We start from the raw sequence: 20,646 nt of genomic DNA, 5'->3' as shown, positions 1-20,646 counted from the left end.
TCCAGAGAAGCAATCGTTGGACCCCGGCCAGCAGACAGCAATTTGAAAACATACAGGTTAATTAAACCGCAACAGAGGGCCGCTTCAGCGGGACATTCTACCGAGAAACAAAGAGACAAAGATACGTCAGCGCCATCAGAAGTCAGGAGACCGCGGGGGGTGGGGGGTGGGGTCAGAAAACCGACGGGCACAAATTAAAAGAAAATTCCATTAAACGGAATTCCCTTTTTTCCCGGGCAGTTCGCCGACCGTATTACTTCTTCTTCGTCTTCAATTTCTAGCGGTTACGCTACTTTCGAGTGCGGTCCCCTCGAATTAAACTTTAAATTGCTCACAGTCAGCGGGAACAAGGGTCTACCTGAAAAATAAATACAAGAACCAGGTGGAGGAGCGAGAGAGAGAGAGAGAGAGAGAGAGAGAGAGAGAGAGAGAGAGAGTGGGATGGCTGCCTTAAGAAAACCAAGGGCTGCGGCCGAGAGCTCGTGGGGTGGCCGATGCACATGAGGGGGTTAGACCACCGGGTCCCGGCAGTTAATTATCAGACATGAAAGGAACCGTCGCCTGCTTTCACCACCATCTCTCCCTCCCTCTCCCTCCTCACCCCTCCCTCTCTTTTTCTATTTCGCTCTAACTTGCTCTCTTTCTCTCTATCTTGATCTTTCTCTGTTTCTCTTTAGCCCGCTCTTTATGACCCTTTCTCTCTCTCTCTCTCCCTCTTTCTCTCGGTCTCTGACACCCCCCATGCCATCAAGCTCTTGTTCACCTCGCCCGGCGACCTTGAGTGCCCTCTCACACCCGGAACTCCATCTTCGTCACCTGTGAACCTCCACAGTACCCTAATCCGATGAAAAGGTGACGTTCAAGCCCTCTGAACAGCCGACGCGTGAATGGAGCCGACCGACACGCGGAAATCCCTGGACGAAATACCGCAATTTATATTAATTTAGTGTATTACATCAGGGTGGCGCTTTTGTACGATGGGAATTGGCTTTGTAATTGACTTTGAATTAATCTTGCTTCGTTCCCTTGGAGGTCTGTACAGAAAAGATTTCGTTTTCTTAGTTAATGTCATTTTAATACCAACATTTTTGAACGAATTTTTGCACTGACCTAATATTTCCTTTGCCATTGAAATAACGAATTCGGGAAAACATTTTTCATTCCATGTGGAGACTGCTTCATTTTTTTCGGTTCTAGCGATTTGTTAATTTTCGTAGTGACCGTGGATGTTACTGTTTTTATTACGGCGCCGTCCATGGACGTGGTTCGGCCAACGCGGATATACTCTATCGATTTCGATGTTTCATTAACTCCTCAGTACGTAACGAACAAATTGATTCGCGTTCCCGTAGTATGTCAACCGAAATATCAGTTTCGCGGAGCCTCGGGGCGAGGCAGAACGAGCCGGTACGAGGCAGCTATTGGATTTTTTCTTCCGGTTCCACGGGCCAGCTTCCGGGCCGCGTAAAAAACCAAAGAACGAGTGTCATACGTCCTGGAAATGGCACGAAAAACAGCGGACCCGTTCTTCGGGTGATTTATCGGCGAAGTTGTTCGAAGCGAAACATGAATCCCCGATTGTGTAACAATGATTCATGGCAATATAAAGCGGGCGCAATAAAATCCTGCAGAACTTCTGCGCCGCGGTTGCTGGGGGGGGGGGGGGGGAGTGGAAAAAGGCACGCCGGGGCCAAAAGGCAGTACCGTGGAACTGTCGAGTCGTTATGCGACTAGCTGCAATCTATGCACTCGCTGTAACTCCTTCCTTTTATCTGGTTTTTTCTATCTCTTTTTTCCACGGGAAAAATTAATAACAATACTGGCAACTTTCAATTACAACCCTTGTCTGGTCGGGGCTGGTACAATGGTGGTTTATAAATTTTCTTGGAAGTCATAAAAGCTCGCACATACTTCTTTCGCTCAATATTGCTGCGAGTTAAAAATTATTAAAAATGGTGGAAATTATAGTTTACGATTTTTATCTGCTAAACTAATCCTTGTAGCTCCTCTGAAAAATTGGAGTCGTTTGGTCAACTTTTAAAAAACTTCTGATTTAAAGAATGTTTTAATATTTATCGAATTTTCAACTGGGAAATATTAGAAATAGGACAGGAGCTCGGTTCGTTTGATCGCATGCTTTTTGAAAGGCAGTGAGAAGTTTTCCGAATGACCTCGTTAGAGGAATGGCAGTGTACGAAGGGTGCATCAACTGCAAGAGGACGGTCATCCTCAATGCAGTTACAGCGATAATATTTTCCGTTCCAGTGTCCAGGCCTCGGTTGGTTCTGCTCGTGAAACGATGAAGACTCCGGAGGGTGCTTACCGCGAATCAACAATTTTGCAGCGCATTTGTTTAGGGGGACGCTGGCCGCTCGTAATATCGGGCTTCGCGGCGGACGTCAAGTAAAAGCTTGCTCCATTAATTATTTCGCCGGCTAATTTCCCCGGTGGCGCATTGCTTGGATCCTCGCCTGAGGGACAACCGGTGTGTGTTTGGTCAACGGCGTCCGCCGCCGACTTTATCAGAGTTAAGCTCCGCAATGTGCAGATCGAAATCAACAATTACCTTTTATTCTCCAAAAATTCAAACTTCATGCTCCCTTCAACCCCATGCTGTACAACAGCGTGTCGGACTCCTGGTGAAGATTTCGAACAGAACCAACTAAATTAGGAATATTAATCAGTTTCTGTCAATCTAAAATTCTGGTCTCCTGTTGTCAAAGCATTGGAACGAATTTAAGCTTAAAATAAACGAGCTTCACGACCCGCGTTTCAAATATAATGGAACCCATAAAGAATTTTAAAAACGCCATCCAGAAACGTTGTGTAATCCATTTGACAAAAAACGACAATTAAGTGTGAGAATTATGAAATGATTTCCCTGCAGCGACGCAATATTTTGCGCCCGAGCGTACGCCCGCGTAATTCGACACGGCATACTCGATTCGGCTAAATAGATTTTTGGATATGGCGGTACAAACGAATTGCACGATTCTGCGGTACGGAAAAATGTTTCAATATTTGATAAATGTGTTGCGCGAAACAGCGAAATGATCCTGGGAACGGTTTTTATTTAATTGAATCTCCTCGATACCCATCGGGCGCTGATTGCGCTTTTAAAGTAGAATTACTCTTGCCGTGGTCGGACTACACGGTTGCTGGGACTGCTGCGATAGATTTTTAATCTTGGGGGAGCGTGTGTGGTGCTGTAGAAATTTTTTAGGAGCTAAATTGCAAGATAAATGGCGGGGGTTTCATTTGTCTGACCAGGGCCGACCTATTCTACTGATTACTACTTCTTGCTATTTTTCTTCCTGCTTGCGCGGCGCGGCGGTTGCCATTTTATTCTCGTTAGCAGATTGGAATTTTTATGCAAAATAAAGATTGTCCGTGTTGGTTACAAGATGCAGGAGCTGTGTAGACATTTATTCGTCTGGATAATTTAAATTCTTTTGAACCTTTTTACTAATTTTCTATGTTTGTAAACAAATTTTTCCCGGAGTATTTTCAAAGGCCTGTGTGCATTAAACTTTCTACCGTATTTCGACAATTTTTACAAATCGTAAATGCATAAAAATTCACAGTCCATTCATTGCTCATCGGTGCAGATTGTTTACACGATTTAACTGTGTTAATCCACCGGAGATTCGCAAACGTAACGTTGCTTGACAATCGAGTAAAATATGACCGAACTGTGAACGCCGCGAGCAATAAATTATTCCGAGTAAAAAAGATAGCAGACACGCTGATTATCATAATACGCTGGCAATTAAAGAGACAGGTTTGTACAATCATCGAATATGGCCGGTAGCTTTCCATTAAAAAGCAATCAATAAAATGGTCACCTTCCGCGCAGACAGCTACCGATTGTCGCGTATTCTCGCTGTTTACATCGAGAGCGTACCAGTGAAAATGCAACGAGTTATGCACGCGATCGCTCGTTAACTTCGTTCGAATTGCTAATGGGACAATCAAACTCTCTAATCACGCCTCCTGGAGACTAAATCGAATTTAAAATGAAGAAAGTATTATCGTTCGAAAATACCTAGGTGCTCCTATTGGAGTCGTTAATAATCGGTATTTACGGACAATATTCTAGACAATAGTATTTTTCGGACTTTTTAAAATTTATTTCACGAATTCAGGGTCTCGGCAGAAAATTCTTCAGACATGTTTAGATGTACAAATTGTTGTAAAAAATATACCGTTGTATTTGCGAGAGTCTACAGAATAATTCTACGTAAAAATCAGTCATGCAGCTTTCACGGTTGAAGCAGAAAAAATTCTTAAACACATTTTCGATCCGTCTAAGTTAACATTTTTTGAAGAAAGACGGAAAGAAATTGATATCCTATGGAAAACGATTGTTTGAAGTCAGTCCAGACGATGGTTCGGTAACGCAGAAATTTTTAAGTAGAATGGCACAGTATTCCAAAGCTGCCAGACCGCTGACCACAGCCGAATGTCAACACGCAAACGTTTGCTCATCCAACCGAGCTATCGGCTCTTTCCGCGAACGTAATATTGGATCAACAAAAATATTTAATCTCTCGTGCGGCGAAGGTGATTTGTCCTCTAACACTTCGAATTTGCGACAAGGCGATATTTCGTGATGAATGTCCGTCAAAAAATTCGGATAATCGAGGCCCCATCGTGCAACGCAGTGCGGTAAAAATTAAATATTTACAACAATTCTTCCGCTTCGTGCGATCAATCTGCTGGCGACGATGGTAAAAACGGGATCACAAAAACAAATTATGGAGTCTGATATTCAATACGGATACCGAGATATCGACTTGCTGACGTCACTGAAGATCGATCTCCTTCACCTTGCTGATTCACGTAATGGTAATTAGTATTTTCACATATCCGGAAATTGAATAACTACACGCGAAGTCAAGGAAATCTAACGCTCTTTATGTCAATAGTATATTAATAAATTCTTTTTTTGATAAATGTAAAATGTATTAGCAAGGTAGTTTTAACATGTGGTTCCCACATCTTTTTAATTGTTATGATCACGAATTTGTAGCCGAAATGTGTCCCAACTGTTTTTCCAGGATTTAAAATAAAATTCTGTGTACTATACCGACAATTTATTATACTGTTCTAAAAAAAATCGAGTCTGCTAGCGATGGAAATAAAATTCTTTTTCACCTCAGTGTTCCTACAGTAAAAAATAAAAGTTTGTATATGCTTGACGTTATATTTATTTATATCGGAGCAGAGCTCAGCTTTTGGATCGAATTGAAAAAATTAAACTCTGAAACGTCGAAAGAACAGGGCACAAAAACAGGAGCAAAAAATTCTGTTAAAACAGCATGTTCTCTATTTCTTACACACAAGTTACAAAATACCAAATAGAAATACAAGTACAAAAATGAACACTATACAAGTACATGTAAGGATTACGAGCTAAACCGTGATATTCACGCGATATACAATATACATACATAGATCTCTCGCCGGAGCAGGACTTTCACAGATACGTGCATGTAACATTGCACTTACGAGTCACAGGATTGCACGCTCGCGAGCATTCTGTTTCGAGGCGAGACAAAAGGCGGGAGCAATCGTGCTCTAATTACACTTGCAATTGCGTTGACGCGGGGGGAATTACACCGTGATAACGCTTACTCTAGATTCAGTCCGGATCGAGAATGGAGAAAAGCGTTTCTGCACGGATCCATGGCGTTTCCCTAGCCTCTCCATAGGCTTTTTTCCATGACGAATCTCACCAGCAGTGACAGCGCCATGAGGAAAATGATGACCGCCGCTGCGACAAGTATGGCGCCGTATTCTGTTGACAAACATTCGCATTTGTTCCATTTTTATTTGCTTCATAATCTGCAGGAATCGTCTCGTCCAACAACATAATTTTATTCGAGTTTTTAGTTTCATGAAAAAATATTTTCTGTGTGGGTGAACGCTTACAGGAGATTTCACGGTCGTCTCCATCTTGTTTTTCTTTTGTAATGGAAATTGACCGAATTTCAAAGGCTTAGTGTTATTCAGATGATTTTTGTTCCTAGAGCATTTCAAGGTCGTTTATTTTTTAAATAAAAAGAGGCTATATGTTTAGTTAATTTGTTATGGATGTCCGTGAAACGATTTGTTTCTCTCTCTTTTTACCGAAATGTTTGAAGGTGAACGTTTATTTAGCTACACGGACATGTTTTCCTGCAGTCGCATATTATAACACAAGGTTAATTTATGTGAATAGATTGCAACTCCTAAAGAATGCATATAAATATTCAAAAGTTTGAATACACAAAAAGCAATTGTCTCTGTTGCATTTTTAAGACCTTTGATCGGTTGAATACTCTCAGCACTGCAATAAGCAAAATTACCATTTGTCAAGTAATATTGATAGGTTATTAAAGGTCATTGGAGGTCACCGACGGTCACAAGTGATAATCAAATTAATTAGTTTCTACTAGAGAAGATATAAACAAGGGTTCGTGACATAATGTGGTAACAGGGTGACGAATAATCTAGCTTATTACCCCGTCTTTAATTACTATTAATTATTCCTATATTTTATCGTAGATAACCTTTAATGACAAACGCGCAGTTTAATAACACACAGTAACACACGCTAAATCTCCTTTAAATTATATACATAGAAGCAATGAATAAGACATTATTTTATACTATTGCGGATGATGGTACTATTCAAGGTGGACAAAATGGCAGCTTTTAACGGGCTGTAAAATTTTATTAAACGAGCGATATTTTATCAAATAAAGCGCGAGCCAATGGACTAGAGCAACCGATGTAACGATGGCGATTCGAATCGCGAGAAAAAAACCGATTACGGGCAGCAGCGTTTTGCACAGGATCTTCCGCCGTGTACTTTTCATTTGTAAATGGAATAAAAATCCCGGGAGCCGGTTTGAATACCGTTTTAATTTCGAATCGTTCCGAGCGGAAGAAATAACGTTCGTTCGCGACGAGGCATTTAGGTAACGAATTTAATTTCACATATTGAAACGAGGAGATAATGGCATCGCATGATGGAAAAGTGAGCACCAGAAGAAAAAGGGTGCACAAAAAAGCGCGAAGCGGCGGACCGGTGTATTTCAACGGTGTAACGTTTGTTGATTACACCGAAACATTTATTGTAACGAATTTCCAGCGCGTCGAATTATCATTTCTGTGAAAACCGAGAGTCGAAGATCTCGTTACCGAACGCGTTCGGAAATTTTTGAAAACGCCTCGCTCATCAACGTTGGTTCGCGATATTTTTTGTAAACGGACACATTACGCTAAATTACTAATGTCAAAATATCCTCAAGAAAAATAACAATATAGTAAAAATAGAAGGTTCAAGCTTTCAAATAAGCCGAGGTACGTTCTTGTGCAATTTTTTCCCCAGGAAGTTGCAACAGGGAGAAGATGGTTCTTCCTTGAATATTTCACAAATTCGATTCAATGACGACTAAATTAAAAAAACAAACGAAATCGTACAGCAACCTACCTTGGCTCATTTAAAGCATAAACCTTGTACCTTCACTTCCCTAAGTTGTCGTTTCTCTAGCTATCTTCTGCACTAAGCGGCACACATAAAAGTGTGCCAAACCCTGCCAAACAATCATCAAACAGAATCATAGAACACTTTATCTCATCCTAAACTGCAAACCTAAAATGCATTATTCGAAGGCCGTTAGCGTCTCGTGGGTGTTGAATAAGTGACGAGTACTATAGCCTACTTACTGCGCGTCCTTCCGTTGCCGTCCTTGCTAACGGAGATGTTGTCCTGGAACGGGAGGCCCCTGTTCCCGAACAGAGATCTGTGGGAGCCGAACTTGAAGAGCCGGTAGGGCATTAAAGGCATAGGGATTGACGTGTGCTGACCGTCTGGACCCTCGGGACGGAAAGCCGAGCCCGGCGTCGACGTCGACATCGGCGTCGGCGTCGGAGCCAACGGCTGGAACGGCGCCAAGGACGCTCTGCACGACGTCGTGCTGCACAAGGAATACGGAATCCCGGAAAAGTCGAACGGCCAGCCGACGTGATTCGGAGGCACGATCGCTGTGTAAGGTGGAGGATCGTCGTCGTTGCCTTCGACGTCTTCCACCACGATCGAGGGAGCAGCCGTCAGTCCAACGCTTGCTGGATCCCTAGCAGCCGTGCTAGCTTCCGGAGATCCTGATGGATCCTCGTGCAACAGCCTCGATGAGGGCAACATGGTGCCTTGATCAGTCTACGGTGGTGTTGAGAGGAATCAGAAATGGGAACAGCTTTGACAGGTCATTCTTACAGGATTGCTGGTCCTGGAGACTCCTGGTGACGATCTGGGACACCTGGAATTGAGATTGACTGAAGTTACAGGCTGCGCTTGGTTTGGATTAGTTTGATGTCGTAGGTGGAGTGTGTGAGAGTTTGTGTGTGTTGTGGTGGATTTAGTTGGAGTAGAATTTTCTCACTAATTTGTAAAGTGACGAGTTAGAGGAGTTTAAGTTGTAGCTGGTTTGAGAAGGTTTGTGTGTGGCTTTGTTGGAGTTGGTTGGTGAGAATCTTTGTTGATGTTGTAGGTAGAGTGTGTTAAAGTTTGTTTGTCTTGTGGTTGGATATAGTTGAACTGGATTTTTCTTACTAATTTGTAAATTTGTTTCGATTTGAATAGGTTTGTGTTGTAGATGGTTTGAGAAAGTTTGTGTGTGGCTTTGTTGTAATAGGTTGGAAGGGATCGTTCTTTTTGACTAGCTTGTAAATTTGTGGAGCTGCAGATCAGTTTATAATTAATGTTTAGTTGGTGTATATTATTCTAGTTAGTAATCGAAGACTGCCATTGCACATTATTAAAAAGCAAGCACGTGTTTTTATTTACCTTTTGTTCCTCACGGTCGCGCGACTAATGGAACAGCAAACAAAAAAAGATTTCTACTTTACAGTGATCGTCTCGACCCTCGAACAGAAGAAACGCATGCCTGTTTCCACAAATGAGCATTGCGAAATCAATGTTTGCAGAAGCATCCGCAATAACGAAGATTCAATAACAACCAGAAGAAGCAGTTCTCTCCGGTGTTCTGTGAGTGGACGTCAAATTGTCAATAAGATATTGTCAATACATCGACTTACGTAAGATGAAAAATCGAAGTTAAACATTGCTTCATAGTTTGGAATAGGAATTATTGGCATCGGAAGAATTCGCGGAGGCCTTGTCAATTTTCCCGACAGTACATGGCCACGCGTTTGGAATTTGACACCGTGAAAGTTGGCCGGCCTCGAGTTTTAACCAGTGCATAGTCATTGTGTGTGCCTAACGTTGCCTTTTTATGCCAATCATTGACCAAATGTGTCTAACACAATGTCGACGATTGGAACAACATTCTCGATTCAAGGCTTTTTTAATTCACATTTTGAATATTGCGGTCGAGGTTTGTGAATAATTTAAGACCCCCCCAAAAAATGCAGGACTCAGCAACACAGGATTAAAATTAAAGAAACTGTATCCAGGACTTAAATCCTTCAAAATTAGCTATTTTTTGAAAGCCTCAGGGTTTTTCTTAACAGATTTCTAAAATCTGAAGATTTCTAAATTAGACTAACTAAATTTTTTGATTTTAGCAAAACCTAATTTTCACAGGCACAACTTGTCAGTGTGAAACTGATTATACAAGAAAAATTGCAATGTTGAAACTGAAGGTCTGCATTTTAATTAAATTGACTCGAGCAGAGCAGAAGACTGTAATTAAAACAGGGTATCGTTTATATTAACATATATTAAAACGGCAGAAGTATTTCGTACGAGTAAACGGAAAATTAACAATCATTTCAATTGAAGCAGCATCGTTACAGGTCAAAGTCGAGCGAAAAATCGTTCGAATAATCGATTCTGAGATACATTTCGAGACTCAGAGCAGCATTCTCAGTTTTTGCATCTGTTCTCCGCGAGAACAAAGGGGAACGAGAGTGCCGACAATTTACAGTGAGAAAAAGAGTCGAAAATAAAACCGCAAGGTATTTTCAACCGGTCCACGTCAGGTCGTCCGGCTTGAACAAAGAAAGATTCAAGGCGCAGCAGAAATTTCGCGAACGTTGCCATTTTGGTGACTCCGGGGCACCGGGAACGCATAACAACAAGGTCGCTGTCGGCTCCGGCATTGCGATGCGAGACGTCGCTCGACGATAACGCATCGGTGCACTTATAATAATAGTCGATCGTTTCTTTAATTATACCGTATTTGCAAGTGAAATCGCGCGGGCTCGATAACGACGCTCTTCATCGGATTTGGTCGCGGTTTGCCGTTCGATCTGAACTTAAACGATCTCGTTAGGTTTGCTCGGACACCATTTGCAATACAATCCAATCTCGCAATACAAATATTTGTGATGCACTGTTTAGTCGTCCTGCACATTCCCATTCGTTTTATTAATTCTATTCAGCATGTAAATATTAAATAATTTACACAAGCATCGCTCTCTCATTTTTATGAATGAAACAAAACAAAATTATTTTTTCGTTTCCGTTCAGAGATAAATCTGTATGAATATACTGAATAATGAAAACACTAAAAATTCAAATATCCTTGGAGATTGTAAACACACAGGAATATCGACGTGAAATAAAAATTGTTAACACGTAAGAAAGTCACTATAATAATTTTCATGACCCTTTACTTCAGAAAAAATTAACAGATAGAAATCGCGACTCGCGAGTGGCAACAATTAAAGATCGAAGGAATGGCAGGACGACGTCGAAGTGACATACATACTTGCGATGACGCAGAGCAAACATAGTGGAGCGCCGATACACCGCGCGCATTTTCTGACTCACGAATAGGTTCATGGTCACTGGGAGACAGGTGTGTCTCGAGGCACAACGAGACCTGTATCCCGAAGACTATGCTGCCTAGCCAGGAGATTTCGTCTTTCTCCGAAGCTTACATAATGATGTTCTATGGCTGGCACGATGTTCAATGTCAAGGCCGGTTGTATATCCGAAAGCGCCGCCGCCGTCGCGCGGTGGGCATCGGTGAAGGCGATCACTTTCATCTCCGAAGGACACGCGGGCCCATTCTTTCGTTTTCCTTCGTCGATCCCGAGACTGTTCGTCGCTGATATTCCCGCTCGTAAAATATGAAAAACCGTTCCGGTGACGGAGGATAATTTTCAATTGAAATGTAACGACCGCGATCGTTATCGCTCGCCTCGTTCGACGGTCGACGAACGGCTTTTTGAAACGCGGACGTCCGCTTTTTACGGGGCGGAAATGTTACCGATTAGTCGAACGAGCTTAAATATTCTGAACCGGAAAATGAACCGGAGTGGAGATACCTTATGCGGCAAGCTTATGGCATACTGTACTCCGTCAGCGAAATTGTTGTAACGAAGCTTCACGCATTTTTATTCTAAATGGAGCTTTTTCGTGACGTGTTTGATCGTTCTGAAAAATTGTGTAATTTGATGGAATAGCTTCTACAATGTTTTTTTGGAATTTTGTTGTTGGTGTACGTTTGTTTTGAGAACGTTTAAATCAAGTTAGTGTATCGAATTCAATGTGGAGTGATATGTACCGTTGATTGTTTCAATAAAGAATTCAACGTTTGTAATGAAAGGGCTTTTTTAAATTGAATTCGATTTCGGTACGTATACAGTGATGCTATTGATTGTTTCAATAAAGATTCTCTATAATTTTTTTATTAACGTAGAATATTTATATTTTACACAGACAGGTAACATGGGTTCCGCGATTAATTCAATATATTCATACCGGCGGTAATAATGCGGAACAATATAAGCAAGAGCTGTCAGCGATGAAAATTGTAAGGAAAACACGAGCGCATGCGAATCATTTCAACCAATTTGTACAATCGACAACAGTAGATTTATTCTAGCGAACGGTATAATTATTCAGGATCGATCGCTCGTTGTCAGCTGTTCTTGCGGAAAGCCGCCGGGGAAAAAAGTTGTGTGGAGAAAAAGATTATAAATGGATTTTAAAGAACGTTCATCGGCAATAATGAAATGTTTCGAACGACTTAAACCCGCCGACGGAAACGATACGTTGAGTTACGAGCGGCGGCCAGCTGGAAACGATTAATCGAAGCGGAGGCGTTTTTCAACGGAGTGTTTTATGTGTGTCGAGCAGGCGGATGTAGAAAATAGTGTCCCCCGAGCATTTAGCCGAGCGTTTAAAGCAAGTGAAACGCATTATCGTGTCAGGCTTTTCATTTCGGTCACGTCCGATGCGTGCTGCCATTGTGGATTTCAACGCGTTCCCTCCGGTCCCCCACCTTGCTCGTCAATTGGTCAATAGTCAACGGCGGCGGCGGCGGCGGCGGTGTGACAGTGGATATCAGATTCCAAGCGAAAGAATTTCTCCGTCAATTACGAAAGTGGCGTTCGACCGACCAGCCGACCACGAAAACGTGCCGTCCAAAATTATAACCTGATCCACGCAAGACCCGACTCGGTGGAGGAGAATCGCTCGAGTAACAGGAACTTCGATTAGGCTAGCAGGAAAAAACGCACTTCCGACACGCGTATTGCGATTCCCGTTAATACTCGGACGCTCTGTCATGCGCAATAATTTTTTAAACATTAAACGACCCGACTCGGCTCGGTGGACGAGCATTGCCCGAGTAACAGGAACTTCAATTAGGCTAACAGAAAAAAACGCTCTTCCGACACGTGTATTGTGACTCCAGTTAATATTCGGACGCTCTGTCAAGGGCAACCATTTTTTAAACATTAAACGAATTAGTTTTCTCAAGATGTAGGAAAGCTTAGCTTATTGACCGTGTAAAAATAATTAGGAAAAATTAAAAGTTGTCAGAATCGCGGAAAAAATACTAAGGTTACTTTTATCTGAGCTAATATCAGAAATTTTTAAAAATAAATTCGGAAAATCTGCGTCACCTGTATTCAGCGATCCCCGAAAACGGTTGATCTTCAAACTGCCATAACTCAGTGAAGAATAATCGTAGGGAAATAAACCTGACCTCGTTTTGAAGCTTGAAGCCTCTACTTTCAGCCACCGTAATTCGATTTTACCTAAAATAATTTTTCACGACACAGCAGACGAAAAACAGGAGTTCACTCTGGAAAACGCGTCAAATTGAAATGTCTCTGCACAAGTTTTTCTAGCCGGAGTTGCGGTGTTCGTGAAACGTCATTCACACGTCATCTAATAAACTAGTATTCTAAATCACGAAGCAGCTAAATCTCCAGCTCCCAGGAAAAACTGGTTTGATCAACTCGATTGGACCGACAGTAAAAAAGTTGATTTCTTGTACACGGTGTCCGAATGTTAATGGAAGTCGGTCTCTCTATATCGAACAAAATCAGCGCTCTCATTGAACGAAGCGCATGAAAAACGTTCGCCGATAGTGCTCGGTCGTCCGTGAAAAATTAACAAAAAAAAAAAATGTACGCGACGCAAATCATCGTGTCACGCGCGTCAGATCGTTTACTCCGATATTCGAATTAAATTGCACGAGTCCCGGACGTATCCGAATAGCTCGGTAACAAATTCTAATTAGACGGCGGATTTTTGATGAAATTTCCACGGCCGCACGGATCATCAAATACACAGTTTTATTGGAAGATTAAATTGTTTCCGTATCGATATCACACGGTAACGAAGTTTATTAACCGGTGGAGAAATAAAACTCCGTTCGAACCGAATTTCTGCATAAAACGACCGTATAAATGCCATAATGCCATAAGAGCTCACGGTTTGATAAAAATTCGCACTGTAACAATTACCAGAGAAAAGACTAAACTTCTCAGAAATTATGCAAAGTCCACACGAAACATGTAAATTTGCATAAAAATTCTACGAATCGCTCTGAACCGAAAATCCGCGATCATATTCTCCTAAATAATAAAATTAACACTAGGTTTGCGGAGCATTAAAAGTGAGTATTTTACATTACTTTATAAAAATAAGAGGAATGTGGCTAACCAAGTTTTCAGCCATTTTTTAAATAATATATACCAAATTAAATAAGTTTGTTGAGTAATTCCACGTAGATGGATCTTCACAATCTCAATAATCGTAAATTAAAAATATTAGAACCCGTCGTTTTGACGGTTCCCGTAAACCTAGTGTTAAATCGATAAAGATTGAAGACAGTACACACCTGTTCGTTCACCAGCGGATCCACAACTCTCCAAATCCTCGCCGCCTCGTCTCGGGTTCACTCGTCACGAAACGCAGATCACACGAGCTCATAGACCTCCGCAGATCTCAACAAAAAAAAAGATCACAACAAATGGTTCCCCGGTCCCCACTCTTCGCCGGTCGAAAATATTTGCACTCGCCGAAATCGCGGACACCTGTGACGCGCACGCAAGAACGTGTTCGTCTTCACTTTCCCCGAGGTGGCAGAGTTCTATCCCAGAGTTTCGTGTCGTTGCCGAGGAGACACCTGGAGCCCGAACCGTTCGCCGTGTCCGAGTCAGAGCCAGTGAACAGGTAGTTCCCGTAACGGGCGTTGCATTTCGCAACGAGCTCCGGCGACCGGTAACAGGTTGCGAGGATCGAGAGCGCGCCAAAGAGGTTCTCGAGTGTGTGCGCGCGCGCGCGATCGAGGGATCGAGGCAACGACGACGTTGCTCTCTTAATCACGAGCCGGTGACTAGCCGCGAGTCAAAAGCGAGAGAACGGTGCGAGCACCTTTCCCGGCTCGGCGCGTCCCACGCATTTCTCGACGCTAGCCGATAATCCGCGTTCGTGACCCGAGTCGCGAACACTCACTATGACGACGTATATCGAGACGCACACGCAACGCACCCGGTTGACACGTAAACGATCCTGACGCTGCCAAGACTCGTCGTTGACAGCCCCGGCCAGCTGCCCGAGGAGTTGGTCGACGATCGCGCGCTATGAACCTCGACCAATCGGCCACCGCCTCGCCACCACCGAGCGAGAATGTCGAGGACATAACAGACCAAGGTCGGCGGCACGTTGCCTCCGACGAGAACCGACACCTGGATCGTTTTGGGACTCTTTTTCGACCGGACGGAGTGCGTGGGTGTGGTTCGACCGTGTTTCGAGTGTTTCTGCCGGATTTTCGGATTTTGTGTTAATTTTGTGTTTTTCAACTCACCTGGCATGGGACTTGTGATTGGTTTCGTTTTGTGGAGCTCGATTTGATTTGGTTTATTAACTGTCTTATTTTGTGGCGCACCCTGTGATTAGCTTAATGTCGAAAAACTTGGTTCGATGAATTAATATCGAACAGCTTGTTTAATTTGTAGTTTCGCTGACGTCTTGCATTTTGATCGTTCCATCGAGCTTTGAATGGAAACTGTACTTGATTGAAACGTCCCTGGAATCGTTGAAAAATTTTTCTCGTCACTGAATCTTTCCTAGATTTGAAGAGCAAAGTTTCCCCTTTACTACCAGTCCTAGAAACTTAATCTACGATTTTTTTTGTTTTGGTAATTTTATATGACTGAAAAGTCTAAAAGGTCTTTGCATAACCGAACTGAGACCTCATTTTTGTATCGCAATTCTGTAAAAAAAAATTGTAGATCGAGTTTCTTGGAGTGGTTGTAAAGAGGAAGCCTCGACCTTCGAATCTGCGGTGGATTCAGTCCTCGAGAAAATTTTCCAGTTTTTCCACAGCTGTTTCAGTTTGTACCATTTTCGAGCGAAAACATGTCCTCAGTTTCCCATCTGCTGCTTCACGCAAAAAAATCATGAACGAAAACGAATAACTGTATCTGAAAGTAGAGATTCCAAGCTTGAGAATGAGTCCATGTTTATTGTCGTACTATTTTTGTGAACAGAATTATTTTTAAAGGGAAACGGTGTAAATATTCGAATAGAGAGTTTCCATATTATTAGTGTAATCCGTTCGAACTCGATCGATTCAAATTACCCGGCGGAATCATTGAAACGAACCTATGTACCTAGCATAATTACATTATCGATCATGCAGCGCTATTGGTGGAACGTGGAGCAAGGCTGTATCCTCGGAATAGTAATAAAAGATGTACACACGTCTGACCCATTAAATCCTATTGCTAAATTAAGAGTATCTCTTCGGAGCTCGAGCAATTCATATAACAAGTGCTCACGGTAACAATTATTATCACGATCTTTATTGGCAACAAAATTTCTTAATATCCTCCGCCATTCTAGCTGTCATTTCCCGCATAATTGCGATTCGATGACGCATCACGCGGCCCAAATCCGTTAACCCAATGACGCGCAAGCACTAAATATAAGATCACAAACGAAATGTATACACTTATGATAGCGATACCGATGCACGTCGTACGATCTACGGTCAGCAATATCGCAACCCGGTGCGCTAAATGTTTAATCTTTCCTCAGGACGTTAAACATATTTTTAAAATTCGAAATAAGCATTAATGTTTTCATCGGCGAAAACCCGTCGGCAAAACATTGTTTATTCGCCCGAAGTTATGCACGCGTTTCAAACATTTCCCCGCTAAGATAACAGCATGCATTCTGATCTGTTTTGCCGGTGCTGCAGTCGACAGTTGCCGAATTGAATGTTCAATTGTGTCAGCGCGATTGACCACGGCGCGCGCTCGATTCAGCAGAAACGCGGAATTAAATTATCGGTCACGGAGGAACGGTTCGAAGAAATTGTTTGACGAACGTTGAGGAGAACAATATCAAGAACGACTTCGAGCGCTGGAAAAATTGGGTGTTTGCGCGGAGAAAGAGAGATATTTATGCAATAATCTGCACAATGTTGCCGAGCCAACGGGACGGGCACGAGTTCACAGAAACAGAGATAAAACGGCGCGCGGAATGTTTATAGAGCGTTCTCGAAAAACGCGGCGTAGACTAAACTAATAAACGACCTATGCTGCCTCTCCTTCCCCCCAGATATCCAGAGAAATCTCGGTAATGCGCTCTCGAGAAATCAATTAGCTATAAATGTGCTGATTTCGTGGGCCAAAATTTTTATCCCAGTTTGATCGCGCACGCTTTATTTAACTTTTATTTGAATTACTCATTCGAAAGCCAACAGCGAAACAATAACGATACGAGACCCGTCGAAGTATCGTTCTCTTTCATCAGCAATAACAATTCCAACAACAATTACAGTCGCCGCAATGATCTCGCAAAGTCCAGTTTTAGGTATGTCTCGGTCGACATTCGACGAAGCATAAGAGCTCGTTCGAGCGACATTGACGCAATTCCGTCGATGCGGCACATTAACCGACACGGTGCTTATTGTGGAACGCAATTAAACGCGAATTAGACGTGAATTAAACGTGTTTACGTGGGCACACCCGAGCTGATTACCATTCGCGACGGGCGCCGCTTGAGAAACAGTAGAGATACTCGTCTCGCACGACCCGCTTTAATTCCCGCGAGGCCCGAGAGAGAACTCGCATTTTTCTGCGGACTCGATCATGCATATCGTGTTCCGTGTACGTAGAGCAACGATTACGTGTTCGGCATGCCCTCGGCGATGGGACCCGGTTCCGTGTACGCGAAACTCCTGCTCGTCCGTGACTATGCGAAACAGAACATTTTACGGCGATGTAAATTTTCCAACAAGAGTTAGCGGAAACAGTCCCTCGAACTAGAACGGCGAATTTTCGTGTTATGTAAATTGATTTTCCCCATTTGAGTCGATCGGAGTGTTAATTACGAATTTTTAACGCTTCGATCGGCGCGTCAGTCGTGCGCGTTTCACACTAATTTTTATCCAGTCCTTGCATCCAGTCGAGCTTACCTCGCCAAAGTCCTCGCGGTGCTTCTTGCACAGCAGTTCGCGAATTGTTTGGCCAAACTTTGGCCGCCGGTGTTGCTTAACATACTGATAAGAACGTGTGCAAACATGAGCCACGACTACGGCGCCTTTGTGCTTCGTTCCGATGCGCGAAAACCTTTTCGGCTGAAGGACGCTCGATCAGTGTTGAAACAATAACTCCCGGTGTTTGCGCAAATTTACTGTTGTCGGAGGTGTGTTGGGAAATTCTGGTAGAATGGAATTCTGTTCGACGGATTAACAGTTGTTTCGGACTGATCATTTGTATTTGAAGATATCGAAAAATTGTCTCGAACCGTCGAAAAATTGCAGTAATATGGAATTTTGGAGCTGCGAAGAAATTGTAATAAAATGTAATGTCATTTTCTCCTGCTGAATTTTTTAAAAACCGTATAGGAACGGACGAAATTGACGGATTTTAGGAAAATATAAATTTCATTTCCTGGTATGGTTGTTTCGACGTTCGGAAAAATAACGTCAGAGAGAATGAAGTTTTACAAATATTTTACTTTTACTCGCTTTTGAAAACCTTCGCGAGCTGTATTTTTATTACAGAAAGTCGCCGTATATTCCTGCAGTTGTTAAACTCTGGATATTTGTAAAAGACGCAAATGTGGGACATGTAATGTAATACAGAATACAAATAAATCGATCATTGCTTTTATCCGAGTATTCATACACTTCTGTTTTACTTTGTTAATCATACCAGGAGAGTTCAGAAATTTAATAATTACAAAATCCAATTAAACCTCCAATATTTTTATCCGTTATCAAGAATTGTACTTTTATAAAATACTGAGAGTTGATCCTGAATATTCTTTGTTCCAGTTGATTTTATATCATGTAACAGTTCATCCTGGCTCAGTAGCTTTGAGCCATTTCATTATTTATAAAATAATTCCCATCCTCTCCGAATTCTCTCCTGTCTCTCTTAAGGCTGTTAAAATTATCAAAAGAAGAAACAATTAATGCAGACAATTTTTCTTTTGCATAAAGATCCACAGCCTATTGATCACACTAAATACCTACTGCTTTTAAATAAAACGTAAGTAGTTAATTAATTTTTGAACGACAGAATAACATACAGAAACAGCTCCACCGGGATTATTAAAACAATGCTCACGCAACAAGGCATTGGCTCCGCAATTTCGAGGTGACCTCTCACTTTTACCTGCACACCTATGCGTTACCTGTCGAAGACGGGGAGGAGAAATGCAGCCGTGAGATCTCGTCGGGCATAAAGGTGGGCTACCACTGGATCCACCATTCAAAGCTTCCGCGTAAAATCACTCTCACGACTCCTGCGTGTGTATCTCCACTTTCGACTCTTAAGTTTTTACATTCATTTGTACTTTTTCCCTCCCCCTGTAACCGGGATCCCAGCCGCGTGGAACCGGCAAACCGGCGCTGACATAACCGATTTACTTATTTCCCTGCCGGTATTAAAACGGCTTCTGAAATTAAGTATATAACGCGTAATATTATATAAGGTAAACGGTCTTTCTCCTGGTTGCACAAGAAACGTGCTACTAGTACGTTAGATGCAACATCTTTTTGAGTTATGCATTTGTGCAACTATTGGAGTTCTTGTGGAGTTCTTGTGGGTCATGAATTGTGAAATAAATATTTCTCGCGTCAATTCTAAATGGCAGGATTGAAATATGAATTTTGATCTGCTTTTAAATTGTTTCAAAATTATGCAACAGTGGTCTCAAAATTTTCTGATGTTTCCACAAAATTATTTCCCATTTCATTTACTCGCTAAAAGAAGCTTGAAACAATTTGTGTAAATAAGAACCCTCGAAGAATCGATTGAATTAAGTCGCTAATACAACTGTCTAAATTACAATTCTAAAATGGCTCATTAAAACTAAGGCTTACTAAATTAAAATTGTCATTGCTGTCGCAAAAATTCAGAAATGCTCATTTGTAGATCATAAATTTGTAGAAACGATTAGCCAGGCGTTAGTAGACAAAATGCCAAGAATTTTCTCGTAGAAATTTTGCAGGTCATGTTACCCCGCCGATCTCGAGGATTTTGGCGTCGCGACGCCCGGAAAATTCGCGAGGTTCGGAAAACGGTATCAGTACGAGATCATGCGCGCCTTGTATCGGTGATACGGCTCGTGATTTATATTCGCGGAGTCGGACGAGTGCGTCCGCGGTCTGCTGAACGTTCCGCGATACGCGAAAGGTCAGAGTTGAACGGTTGTTGCGACGATAATTTCGCAGCGTTTTCCCGGCAGTTGTTACGCGGAGACAATGCGGAAACGCAGCGCCGACTCGTCTTCCCGGTGGCTGCGAATTTCCTCTGTCACGGAGATTCACCGTTGACGCGAAAAAATACTGCGTGCCAAAACGTTCATACGTACAAATGGTACCTGTTACAAATGTTTAAAAAATTGCAACTTGTCGGAATCGCGGTGCCTATATTCAACAGTAACAGTTACGTTTTACAAGATTTTCATCGGAACCTGTTTTGGCGATCTAAAAAATGCATTTCGTAAACTATAATTGTTTGTACCGTTTTAACTTCGTGAAAAGAAAAAAATCGTATGAAGGTTCGAACAAAATTCCACGAAAATCATTTTGGCGTCGTTCAGTAGACACATTCTTCTAATCGTTCAGAAAAATTCGTCCAGCCAAGTCGTTGGGTTCAACTTGAAAACGGTGATTCTATTCGAGAGAGAGAGAGAGAGAGAGAGAGAGAGAGAGAGAGAGGTTTAATGTGAATGCAGGTCGCTGCGCTTCGAAAAATCGAACGTCGACCAGGATTTCGGAAAACGGCGTGTCTCGGACGAGAAAGCGTGGCGACACAAAGGAAAACAGTTGAAACGCGACAAATGTACAGTCATCCGAAGGTTTCCGCTCGATGGCGCGACCGGTATATGGCGGAAGCTGAACGCTGGGCGCCCGTGGAACCCGGCAG

The 20,646-nt window shown here is 42.4% G+C and overlaps 1 protein-coding gene across 1 annotated transcript; it reads right to left on the bottom strand.

Annotated features, from left to right (window-relative positions):
• Positions 1-5,306: 5,306 nt before the first annotated feature.
• On the bottom strand, positions 5,307-15,273 carry LOC143356930 (uncharacterized). Its single transcript, XM_076792997.1, has 3 exons — positions 14,094-15,273; positions 7,717-8,306; positions 5,307-5,800 (listed from the first exon to the last, which is right to left on the bottom strand). Exons 2-3 carry the CDS (start codon positions 8,189-8,191, stop codon positions 5,700-5,702), a joined length of 576 nt encoding a protein of 191 aa, XP_076649112.1. The 5' UTR covers positions 8,192-8,306; positions 14,094-15,273; the 3' UTR covers positions 5,307-5,699.
• Positions 15,274-20,646: the final 5,373 nt, after the last annotated feature.

The sequence above is a fragment of the Halictus rubicundus genome, chromosome 9 (genome assembly GCF_050948215.1).
Source record: "Halictus rubicundus isolate RS-2024b chromosome 9, iyHalRubi1_principal, whole genome shotgun sequence".
NCBI classification, from domain to species: Eukaryota; Metazoa; Arthropoda; class Insecta; order Hymenoptera; family Halictidae; genus Halictus; species Halictus rubicundus.
The sequence above is the reverse complement of the archived record's forward strand: the minus strand, read 5'-3'. Positions and strand labels throughout refer to the sequence as shown.

Excerpts from the sequence above, each read along its gene's own strand:
- LOC143356930 (XM_076792997.1), bottom strand. The coding sequence starts at position 8,191 with ATGTTGCCCTCATCGAGGCTGTTGCACGAGGATCCATCAGGATCTCCG. Across the intron at positions 5,801-7,716 it reads CGGCAACGGAAGGACGCGCA|AATACGGCGCCATACTTGTC; the intron begins GTAAGTAGGCTA and ends GTTTGTCAACAG.